The sequence below is a fragment of the Sapajus apella genome, unplaced genomic scaffold (assembly GCF_009761245.1).
Source record: "Sapajus apella isolate SASKATOON/1434 unplaced genomic scaffold, GSC_monkey_1.0 scaffold62, whole genome shotgun sequence".
NCBI lineage: Eukaryota > Metazoa > Chordata > Mammalia > Primates > Cebidae > Sapajus > Sapajus apella.
In genome coordinates, this window is record NW_022437002.1 from 12,721,647 (window position 1) to 12,733,819 (window position 12,173).

General features: G+C 59.0%; 1 protein-coding gene across 3 annotated transcripts in view; it reads left to right on the forward strand.

Annotated features, from left to right (window-relative positions):
- The first annotated feature begins 3,697 nt into the window (after positions 1 to 3,697).
- Positions 3,698 to 12,173, forward strand: part of KCNQ4 (potassium voltage-gated channel subfamily Q member 4) — a 58,094-nt gene continuing 49,618 nt past the window's right edge. For 2 of the 3 annotated variants that reach the window (XM_032247125.1, XM_032247127.1), the window contains exon 1: positions 4,007 to 4,320. In XM_032247125.1, the coding sequence (XP_032103016.1) occupies positions 4,007 to 4,320 (314 nt within the window). Of the gene's footprint in view, positions 4,321 to 12,173 lie in introns of all 3 variants that reach the window. The other variant, XM_032247126.1, reaches the window with a different exon arrangement.

Below are 12,173 nucleotides of genomic sequence, written 5' to 3' on the forward strand. Positions count from 1 at the left end.
ACACACACACACACACACACACACACACACACACACACACACACACACATATATTACAGTAGAACCGGAGTGAATTAAGAGCTATACAAGGCAAGCCTCTTGACTGAGCCTCAGTCTTCTTGACTGTAAAATGGGACTGTGAACTGTATTACCACAAAAGGTTGTGGGGATGCTGAAATAGACGATGCAGGTAAAACCATCCTGCACAAGGCTTAGGATGTACTGCAGGCCTCATTCATGGTAGCTGCAGGCATTATTGGTTGTATTTCTCTGCGTCTCTCCCCGTCCTCCCCACTCCTGTCCCCAAGAAAGCTCCCTCTGTCATTGCCTGTGGAGACTTCTCCCTCCTCTGACCTCTAGCAACCCTTAGAGCTGTAAGAAAGTCCAGGGTCAGGTGACTAGCAGGCAGAGAGATTTTAGGAGGCAAGTGGGTGGAACCCAGGCTTCCTCACCTCAACTCAACTAGCACACCTCTGCTCCAAAGCTTTGTACACAAGATTTTGTCTATAAAAAGGATTCCATTGCTGATAAATTCTAAAAATCGCTGACTTAAACCACCCCGCATCCCACTCCAGGAAAGGAACCTGAGCCCTTGATTGACCTGGGGTCACAGTGGGAGTCACTGACAGGGCTTGAGCCTAGCCTGAGAGACCGTAGTCCTGGCCACTTCCTGCCCTCCATTCTTTCAGACCCGGAAGTTTCATGCCTTAGCATGAGTAAGTTCTAGAGAACAAGGATCGGCCGTGTGTGGTTATCCTCAGCACCCAGCACAAGTGCCCAGCAGGCAGGTGGGTGCCAGTGAGTGGAGAGCACAGGTCACAGGCAGTTCTAGGTGTCACCAATAGGCTGTGTGGACTTAGGTGAGCCCGTGCGCCTCTCAGCCTCAGCTGTCTCAAGCAAGGTGCTGCTCTCTGGCCCAAAAGGGACTGGGGTTGGCACACAGATGGTGCTCAGCAAATGGGAGCACTCACCCTCCCACCCTTTCTCTCAGTCAATACTTGCTCCATTGATGGATGATGGGGACAGTGATGAATTACAGGAGATCTTGGAGCCCTGCCCATTTCTTGCACAGATGGGGAAACAAGCCCAGGGCGGGGAAGGGACTTGCCCAGATGGGAGTGAGTCTCAGTGAGTGCATCGTCTCAGTGAGTGCGTCTCCTCAGTGGGGCAGGGAAGTTTTCTCAGTGTTACCAGGGCAGAGACAGGGCTTGGGGGTGGAAGGGAAACTGCTGAGGGTGGAGTCAAGGGAACAGGTGGGAGAGAGGGAAGGAGGAGGGTGGGGAACCACAGTGTCCAGTCCTCTCCAGCAGAGGGGCCAATTGAGGGAGCCTGAGACAGCTGTTTGCTCAGAAAAGTGTCTTAGTCACTAAAGGCTGTGGTGGGGAAAGTCCACCCTCCCAGTCATGTCCTGGGAATCCGGATGGGGGCAGGAAGCCCACCCGGTGACCCTCAGAGTGGCCACCTGTCCTCTCTGAACTGGACTTTCTCCTCTGGCCCTTCCACTCCTCCATGTGCACACACATGCCAAGTAAATTTGCTGTGACCTTCTGGAACCGTCTTCCCTGTCCCTCTCACCCCTTAGGAAGAGTTCTGTGTCCCTCCATAACCCATACACCTGCAGGAGAAACAGGCCTCTATGCCCTGTGAAAGTCCCTCGTGAGAGCTAACTTCCATCCCTCTGGCTGTGACCACAGTCTCGTTCCTCTCTCTGCTGCCTTTGAGCAGGTAATCTGGAGCTGGAGTTGGGAATGATGAGAGACTCTCCCTGCAGTGAGGGCTCCTCACAAGGAGGGGAAGGGACCTTTGTTGTCCCCCAGCTGGGAAGAGAGCCATGGGATCCAGAGATGATGCTGAGCTTGAAGATTAGATTTCCCAGAACAGACCCAGTTTCAGATATTCTAGTGTTAAAGGCAACCTGAATTCAAGTTCCATTTCTGCTATAGAAGAAGAGCCTCCAAAAGACCCCCTGGAAACAGCCCCAGGGCCCTTGCAACTGCGTTCCTGTGCACCTTTCATGTCCCAGACCTTAGTCCCATCCTCCAGGATCCATGATTGAGAAGAACCCGCCAGGTGGTTCCACAGAGGGAGGACAGTGCCGCATATTTTGGGAGTGCCATCTTCAGCTCGTAGAATATGGATTAACTCAACCCAGGCACTGCATTCATAGTGGGGCCTTGGGGTTCAGAAATCATCCCCAGCTTCCAGGAGAGGATCCCGGCATAACCTACCCGGGGTCACCAGGCTCTGTCCCTGGGCACATCTGGACCAGAAGCAGCAGAAGAGAGGTCAGACCCTAGAGGGCACCCCTGGCTAGGCAGAGGGGAAAGGATCACTATGGGGTAGGGGTGTGGGCCAACTGCCAAGCCCAGCTTAGTGCACCCCCCCCCAGGTCCCTGCAGCCCCCTCCCAGGCTGCCCATGGCACTGCCTCCTTCCCTCCCTCCCTCACTGGCGCTCAGCAGATCAATGCTGCCTTTGCTGACAGCTGAGAATCGAGCTCGCCTACCCGCCCCTTCCCCCGCCCCTCCCGTTCGCCTTCGTCCCTCGAGATCCTCCCGGAGGAACCGGGAAGAGTTTGCTGCGGAAGGCTTACCCTGGGGCAGGGCCTGCAGAGGGAGCGGCTGGTGTGGCCGCAGCTTTCCATGGAGGAAGAGGGAAGGAGGATCGGGAAACCCAAGTTACCAAGCCTGTGCAGGGGCCGGGAAGGCTAAAGGAGAGGGGCTGCCCCCTACAGCCAGAGAGATGGAGGTCGGGCACTAAGAAAAACTTTCCCCTGGAGAGGGAGTGCCCTGGGACAAAGTCTCCCCTTTTCTGGCAGGGATTCTGCGGGCCTTGGGTAGGGGTGTGCGGCCCCGCTAAGGCTGGCTCAGACCTTATCTCCCAACACTCCATCTGCCCCAACTCGGTTTCCTGACCTGGGAGTGAGGCAGGGGAGCAGGCCCCTCCATCGGGGAGGACCCTCTTCTGGGCCGTGCGGCTCTTCCTCCATCACGATGAAGGGAATGCTCAGAGGTGGCAGTTGGTAGGGGGAAAGATCGACACATCCAGGCCCATTGTGCTCCGCACACCCTGGTGCTGCCCAGCAGCCCGTAGGCTCCAGGCTTTTCAGGTGAGAGCAGGACGGCCGCCGCTGCTTACCCAGCCACACACAGCACTGGGCACCCGTCGAGCACCCGCACCACGCACACAAGGCTCGACCCCGACGGACACACCTCATCCCTTTCGGACTCCACCTCCACCTTCACAGCCACCCGCACCGACCCACAACTCACGCCTCGCTGACTCCATCCCACCACCTGGCAGACCCACAGCCCCCACCCTGCACACACAAGTAGACGCCGCTCCACCCGTCCACACCTAAACTCCACGGGACACCGCGTCCCTTCCCCGGCCGCCCGCAGCCACAAATCCACACTCCACTTTCCACAAGCACACACGAAGCCTCCCACCCCCGGGCTGGCCTGGGGGGCCACACTGCCCCACTCAGGCGGGGACACCACTTGCACGCGCCCGGCTTCCTGGCCCCCCGCCTGCCCCCGCTACGCTGTCCGTCCCGGGCACCAACTCGGCCGCCCGTGCGCCCTGCCCCGCCGCCTGCTCCGCGCGTCCCCTCCCTCCGCCTCGCCTCGCTAGCTCGCTCCCTCCCGATTTGGGAAGGCGGCCGCGGGGCGGGCGGGGGAGGGGCGGGGCGGGGGAGGGTGACATGTGAGCGGCGCGCGCCGGTGGCAGGTGGAAAGGCGAGCGGCATGGAGCGCGTAATAAGAGAGTTGGAGTCGGAAAGAGCAGCCCCAGTCGCCGGGGAAGCGGGCGGTCAGTGCGGGCTCCGGTGGCCCCCAGGCTCCGAGCGCCCGCCCGCGGCCCCCGCTCGGCCCCTAGCTCCCGCCGCCCGCGGCCGCTCCGGGCTGCCCCGCGGGTCCCGGGTCGGAGCCATGCGCCGCTGAGCGCCCCGAGCGCGCCCCCGCCCCGGACAGTGCCCGGGCCCCGGCCCCCCCAGCCTGGCGCCGCCCATGGCCGAGGCCCCCCCGCGCCGCCTTGGCCTGGGCCCCCCGCCCGGGGACGCCCCCCGCGCCGAGCTGGTGGCGCTCACTGCCGTGCAGAGCGAACAGGGCGAGGCGGGCGGGGGCGGCTCCCCGCGCCGCCTCGGCCTCCTGGGCAGCCCCCTGCCGCCGGGCGCGCCCCTCCCTGGGCCGGGCTCCCGCTCGGGCTCCGCCTGCGGCCAGCGCTCCTCGGCCGCGCACAAGCGCTACCGCCGCCTGCAGAACTGGGTCTACAACGTGCTGGAGCGGCCCCGCGGCTGGGCCTTCGTCTACCACGTCTTCATGTGAGTTTGCGACCCCGCGCCCCTCCGCGTGTCCCCCCTACAACCTGGCCTTCCGGGGTACGGCCGCCCCGCCCTGGCTCCGCCTTCAGCCCCCCTGCTTCAGGGCCGACCCTCATGTCTCTCCCCCCAGGCCTGAGCCCTGTTTCTGATCCCCTCGCTGAGTCCGAGTCCGACCCTAAGCCCTGATCTCCCAGGCCTGACCCCTGCTTGACCTCGCTTCTGACCTCCCTGCACCGAAGCTGCTTATTTCCATCCTGACCGCCAACCTCTGCTCCTCTGTCCCAGGTACTCCCCAAGGCCAGCTGCCTGCCCCCAGTCCGCTCGGGGAAGTCTGGGACCCCTGTAGTGGGCGCCCTTTCCCGCTTCCCCACCCTTGTCCCCCTGTGTCCCAGACACAAAGAGGACCCCTTGGCTTCCACACGCTTCTGTCACCTGCTCCCTATCCCCGAGCTATGAAGGGCTCCCCTCAGGGATGCTCTTCTCCTCTTCTGTTCCCCTCCACCCCCGGCCAGTTGACTGTGGGCCACCTGGGCCCTGACACTCGCGTATGCTGTGTCCGACTTTATCTGTGTCTTCTCTCAGTCTTCCCCTCCACCCTCAACTTCCCAGTGGCAGCAGCGGCCGCCCTGCCTGCCCTGCCCTGCCTTGCCCTGCCCTGCCGGCTCGGCCCAGCTCGCCTGCCTTGCTGGCCGGCAGCACCAGGCCTGGCTCTAAGCACCAGGGGAAAAAGAAAGAGGAGAGGGGTAGGTTTGGAAACACTGACGCTGCTGGGGCCCCATCCTCCCTCTCCTCAGGCTCCTACAACTTTCAAAAACACTGACCCCTCTTGGATGCAAAGAGTGAATTTTGGCAGCTCAGAGCTCAGTCTTGGGGGACGGCCTGGCCCAACCGGGAACATGAGAGGCCCCGCAGATATCAGTTGAAGGGCTGGGCCTGACACTGGGACGCTCAGAGGTGCCTGAGAGAGACCTCTGGTACCTGGAAAATGTGTAGCTATTAATCCCTTTTTGCTGCTGCCAGAAAGAGCCCTTTGGCGCTGGGGTCTCTTGGGTGGTCCACCTGCCTGCACACCTGACTGTCCCACAGTCCTCCTGCCGGCCTGGCTGTCTCTCTGCCAGCCTGAGTTTCCACCTGTGTGCGAGTTGGCCGGTCTGCTCATCTCTTCACCTAACTGTCGCAGTCCTTCTGCTTGCCTGTTTCCATCCGTCTGTGTGGCCCGTGCAGGTATCCGGGTGCCTGTCTCTGCATCTGCCTATCCGCCTGTCCACCTGACTGTCCACTCTTCCTCTGCCTGTCTTTTCCACCTGTCTCTGAGTCTGTCCTCCAGCCTGTCCCTTGGGTGCCTGCTGGCCTGCCTATGCCCCATCTGAACTGGGCCCACAGAATTTCAGAGGTGAAGGGGAGGAAGATGGGGCACAGGGAGGGGCTGGGGTAGAGCACAGCACTAAGTGGATGGGGGTGGCAGCCTTGACTCTGTGCAGAGACCTCAGCTGGGCTTGGCCAAGCAGAGAGTTGAAATTGCTCAGGACATGAGGTCAAACTCTCTGGTTCAGGGTCAACGGTTAGGAGTAGCCCAGCCCTTAGTGCCCAATGGGAGGCCTAGAATGAATATTTGTGGCTATAAAGAGGCCCTTTGAGTGAGTAAGGCCCAGGGCTGGTGGAATTGAGGGGAGATGTACTGCTCCTGAGAAGCAGCTGCAGGGCCACCCCCTTGGGTGCCCAAGGAGGGTGAGACACCCCCAGAGAACGACTGTGCCCTCCGTGGGCTCCACTTGGAAAGTGACTTTTCCAAGGCATGACTGGGCCTGGCGAAGCCAATAGGGCTCTGAGGTGGGTCCTCATCCCCCAGGCTCAGCCTCAGCCCCCGAAAGGGTCAGTGGAGGTGAAGGACCCGCCTCCTGTCCCCTGGTCAACCGCTGTCGTTGCCTCCTTTGAAAGAACCGTTCCTTCCTCTCCAGGAGCTAAATCCACTGGTACCTTTGCCCCACATCCTGCCCTTTCTAGATGCCAGGAAATGCCCTCGCCAGGGCCGCGCTTGTCCTGACCACTTGTCCCTGGGAGCCCAGGGCCAGGGCATGCCTTGGGACCTCTGGGGGAGGAAGTGTGGTGTGAAAGCGCCCTGGTGTTTAGGGATCTCAGGGAATTGGTCACCCATCTTAGAGGTGAAAGAGGGTGGAGGTGTCGGGAGCCCCACCTCTTGTGTGCTTTGTGACCTTGGGTGGATCGCTGGGCTTCTCTGAGCTTTAGGTCTGTAGGTCATCAAAGTGGATAGAAACCCCAACCTTGTGGCTCTCTTTTGGATGAGTTAATGGAGTGGGAAAGAGCTTGGTAAGCTGCGGAGGCCCATCTGAGTGTGAGAGATGGTTGTTATTATTAGGGTTGGGGGTGGGGGCCCACACAGAAGGTCTCTCTTGTTTTTGAGGAGCTCCAGATGTGGGGTTTCTCAGTCACACTTCGGGGTCTTGCCGGGAAGTACTTCCTGCTGCTGGACTCAGCCCGCCCACTATACTTTTGGTCAAATCCTTTCTCCTCTTCCCAATCTCCCTCAGTGGCAGCCCAAGTGAGGGGAGTCCAGGGAGTGCTGTTAGCTAGGACCCCCTTCCCAGAGACGTACTGTGGCAGGAGGGACCCCAGCAGAAGAGCCTGCAAGAGGGGCTCTGGGCAGGGCTCGGTGGCCCTGGCCTGTAATCCCAGCACTGTGGGAGGCTGAGGTGGGAGGATCACTTGAGCCCAGGAGTTCTAGACCAGACTGGGCAACATGGTGAGACCCCGGACTCAAGAAAATTTAAAAATCAGCCAACCATGGTGGCGTACACCTATAGTCACAGCTACTTGGGAGGCCGAGGTGGGAGGATCGCTTCAGCCCAGGAATTCTAGGCTATTGTGAACTATGATGGCGCCACTGCACTCCAGCCTGAGTGACAGGATGAAATCCCGTCTAATTAAAAGAGAGAGAGAGAGAGAGAGAGAGAAAGAGAGAGAGAGAGAAGGGCTTAGGAGGGAGGGAGCTGGGGTGAGAGGAGCCCATTTGCCCAAGGGTACACTTCCCTCTTGTCTGCCAGCTGGGCCCTTCTGGTCCCCACATAGAACCTGTATCTTTCTGGCTCCTAGAGGTGGGAGATTGCCTGGAGCACAAGCCGGGATTCTGCCTGTCCTGTGGCAGCTGGGACCTCTGGGAAGAGTGGATTGCTGACTCCTGTCTTCTCCTATTGGGATCCAGAATGAGGGGCCACTGGGCCTCTCTCTCTCTCTCTCTAGACCCTCAGTCCGGTCACCAAGCCCCAGCCCCCTCCTACGCCCCAGTCCCTGATTTAAGCCCTCAAGCTTTCACAGACCCTGCTCTCTGAATTTTAAGCAATACCACCTTAGGGCCCGTCCTGCTTGCTGAGCCCTTGGGGGTAATGCTCGCTGCCCCCTTGTTGCCCCTCTTGAAGGCAACTCCAGCTTCCCTTGAAGTCAGAAGGCTGGAGGGGGCTGCGCAAGACCCTATCTCCCTCCATCTTCCCTCAGCCACCATGAGCCGCGTGCCTGCCGCTCCCAGCCCCCAGCGCCAGCAGACTTTTTCTATGTGAAGGTTTGCGGCTCTGTAAACATCCTCCTTCAGCCTTGTCCCTGGGGTCAGAAGCTGTGGGAATGGGGAGGGGAGGAGGTGGCGGCAGCTTCTGGGGCCCTCAGACTGCTAACCCCAGCGCCCCCTGACCTCCCATCCTGGCCATCTGAGAAAGAGCATCGCCTGGGTTGGAAATTATCCCAGCAAATGGTCCCCAGAACCCTCAGGCATCCCCAATAGGTCAGTGGGTCCTCACATTTTGACAGTCCCACTTTACTTGTAAGGAAACTGAGGCTCTGGAGACCAAAGTCATGTGGGAAATGAGTAGCAGAAACAGCGGACCAGACCCCAGGACTCCTGCTTCCCCGTCAGGGACTGTTTTCTCCTAGTGGCCCCCGAGCTTGGCTCTCGGAGTCTGAACTGAAATCTCTGGTCGTGTGTGCGGCACCAGCTATGCACAGGGCACCTCACTGAGCTCTCTCTAAACCGGTCTCATTGTGTCCTTCTACAGCCTTGTGAGGTGGGCACTGTTATCCTCCTCATTTGACAGATGGGGAAACTGGGACTCAGCAGAGGCCACTCAGTTCATGTACAAGAGCCTCATGCGGGAGCAGGGGCTGACTAGGAGCCGTTGCTCTTGGCGCCACAGCCTCAGCCAGCCGCACCCCAAGCCCGGGCTCCTCAAGAGCAGCACTCCTGTGCCATCTGTCCGTCCATCCCCAGCACCCCGCATGCAGTCAGCAGGGGGTGGGCAGTGATGGCCTTTTGTGGAATTGAGTGGAAACTGCCAGCCTCTCCCAGTGCAGCCACGTTTTAGTTGTAGACCCTTGTCACTGCTGCGTGCCTGTCTGCATGTCTCGCACATGCACTCACTGCAACACCGACATACATGCACAACACACACGCGGCGTCGGTCCAACAAGGGGAGTTCTGGTTTACAGCTGCCCCTCCTTCCCTGACTTCACCGACACCCGTAGACATGCATCCGGGTCTGTGGCTCCAGCCCAGACCCCTAGGACAGAACAAAGCTTGCTCCTGTTTTTGAGTTTTTGCCTTCACCTGTACACAACTGCAGGGCTCACCTTGCGGGTCTCTGTGTATTTGTGTAGCCACCTTGGAGGGCAGCCTCAGCACCATGGAGGAGCGTGTGGCTGGCTTTCTAGAACTTTGCTGGCCTTTGCTCCTCCTGGAGGGCCCTTGGAGGTCCTTCCATCTGACCTTGTGATGCACTGCTGGGTATACCAAGACACAGAAAGGGACAGCTCCTCATCCAAGGTCACACCTAGTGAGTCAGTGTCAGGAACCCAAGCTTTTTGTCTCCCAGATCAGGACTTCAGATAACAATTTTCCTAACCCCAGCCAATAGGGGAGATGGGTGTTTAAGAACTTTTGCCTTGTGATTGGGAAAGTCTTTGAGTGTGACCCAAATTTTTTGTGCTGCTGTTTTTCAGCCCCAGTCCTTTTGCTTGGTCTTTGTAAGAAGCTGGGGAGACTATCCTGTTGTTACATTGCCTTCCTCCTCCCTCTTGCATCCCCCCCTCACAATCCTTTGCCTCCTTCTTCTGGAGTTGTTTGGTGTCTCTGGAGCAGGTTCAAGCTCTCACTGTCTGCCCACCCCACCCCAACTCCATAGTACGTTCATTCTTCCATTGAAGACGGCCTGCTGGATGCCTCACTTCAATCCCTATTGCTGCTGAAGCCCTTATCCTTGGGATACTGGGGCCAGGAGTGTTTCAAGAGGATTATTCTTGGGCTGATGGTAGCACTTTGAGTGGATGATTAATTTCGGGCTCTCAGCCAGTCAAAGGAGCTGGAACTGCCTGGGAGCAGGAAAAGAGGACGGCCGAGGCCCTGCCCCTGCCCACAAAGGAGGCTGCTGGGGAACTTCCCGGACTCCCTCCTACATACCTAACACCAATGTGGGTCTCTAGAGAAGGTCCGATCTTCTCCGAGCTTATCACCCCCACCCCCCCCACCCCCCACTGGCCCCCACCCGCCGCTGCAGGGAATTCTGCGCGTCTGCCCTAGGGGCAGCTCCTAGTGTGGGAGTTGAGAGGCTGGGGGTGGGGAAATAGCAGGGACTTTTCTTTTCTCCAGAAGCTGCCCTGCAGGGAGCAGAGAGCATGGGCTCCAGGCTGACAGGTCTGTGTTCCTTCCTGGTTCTAGCCTTAGCACTCATGTGTCCTTGGGCAAGTTATCTAACCTCAGTTAGGCAAGTTACCTAACTGGGCTTCAGTTTTCTCAACTGAAAAATGGGAATAATCATAATACCTCCCTCTAGGATTGTCAGGACTGGACGAGATAAGGCACTGGACACTACTGGGCACTGTTAGCCATGAACATTACTGTTATTTTTACCCTGTCATCACTGTACTCATTCCCCTCCTCCGGGGAGAAGAGTGGCAGGCATGCTGGGCTCAGCATGGTGAATATGTCTGGGCGTGCTCTGGAGAGAGTAGGAGCTGTGTCTGCCTGTGTCCATGGGAGCGGAGGCTGTGTCTTTTTGGCCTCGCGTGGGCCCTGCCCACTGGAGAGTCTGACTTACATTCTCTCGTGTAACCCTCACAGCCATCATATCAGGTAGGCGCTGTCTTCCTCGTGTCACAGTTAAGCACAGTGAGTCTGGGTCAGGGGACATGACCCAGCTCAGGAATGGACCCCAGCCTGGCTGTCTAGAAGGCTCATTGGTTTGTTTCTTCCTTCAACTGACAGACAGTTACAGAGCATCAGCTCTGTACCAGGACTAGGGAGCCAGAGGGAGCCAGACCTTGCTTATGGCCTGCCTGGCAGGGTAGGGGATTGGGGGCCACTGTGAGGAGATGGCAGAGTCTGCCAGGACCACTAGGCTGCCTCTTCTCACAGGGAGACGTTTGGAAAGAGGTCTGGTCTGTGTGCAGCTGTGTGTCTGTGAGTTATGGGGAGGGTGGTGTGTGCCAGAGGCCATTGTGTGTCTGAGTTTGGGCCTCTTGGTCCAACCCTGGCAGCTGGCGTGGCCCCAGGGAGATAAAAGTAGAGCCATGATGCCCAGAGAGACAGCCAGGGACTCCCGGGAGAGGAGGGCACTCTCCCACTCTCACCTGAGCAAATCATTGCGGGGAATGAGGGTAAGGAATCCCAAGGGAGATTGGGAGGTCTCAGTCCCAAGCTTACTGGGAAGGTGCCCACCCCCACTCCACCCCAGTTCCTGAGCCTCGGTATCTTCTTCTGCAAAATGGGCCTAACAGGAAAGTGGACCTCTCAGGGCTGCCTGACACACAGTCATGCCGGGTGAATGAGAGAAACTGCTGTCTCAGGACCTTGAGCTTCATAGGGTGGCAGGTAGGGTGCTCTCTTCCAGCGTGGGCAGGGTGCCACTTCACAGGGCACTCAGGAGGCTGCCTGCCCCCAGTGGAGGCTCTGAGGGGCTGGAGAGAGGGTGCTGAGCAGACCTCAGGGGCTACACAGAGCCCCCAGGACTCCAGGCTCCTGGGCAACCCTGTCCCTGGGGCAGGAGCTGCGTGCCCTGGGGGCTGGTACAGGGGAGGGGTGAGGAACAGGAGGGCAGCCCTAGGCAGCAGCCTAATTGGTCTGGGAATCCATGAGCAGTGCCTGAGGGAGGGAGACAAAAGGAGCTTAACGATTCCCTCCCTCCTCACCTTCTACCCCCAGAGATTTGGGGAACAGTGGGTGGAGCGGGGTCTCTAGCCTAAGGCTGCAGGGAAAATCTTAAGGCACACTTTCCTGAGATTCCTTGGACAACCAGGCCGGGAAGGTGGGACTGGAGGAAAGCTGACTGGAGATAAATGGAGCATGGTTCCCATTGAAGCAGAAGAGATGGAGGTCAGACAGCAGGAAGGACTGCCCAAGAACCAGGAGGTGAATGAGACTCCCTCGGGTATTGTTCCAAAAACGTGGAGACCCCTGTCCAGATGTGCTGGACAACATTTACTCGAATTGTCCCTATCAAGCAAGGAATGGCTCCCTACTTCCATAGTGCAAACGACGGAGGGGGATGCCTGTTTCCTTTGAGCCCAGCTTTGGCGGGGGGTGGGGTGAGGGTAGGCATCACATCGGGTACCCACTGGCTTTTAGGCAGTGGTGGGAGGGTCACAGGCCGCTGCCCCTTCCCTGCTGCTTGTCTCTGGGAGCCTCAGGCCTGTCCAGGTTGCTGTCTTTGACTTTATTTTTTGCTGGGCTTGGCTGTCCCCTGGGAGGGGAAGGGGCAGGGAGAGAAAGAGGGGGGGCAGGGAGAGAAAGAGGGGGGGCAGGGAGAGAAAGAGGGGGGGCAGGGAGAGAAAGAGGGGGGGCAGGGAGAGAAAGAGGG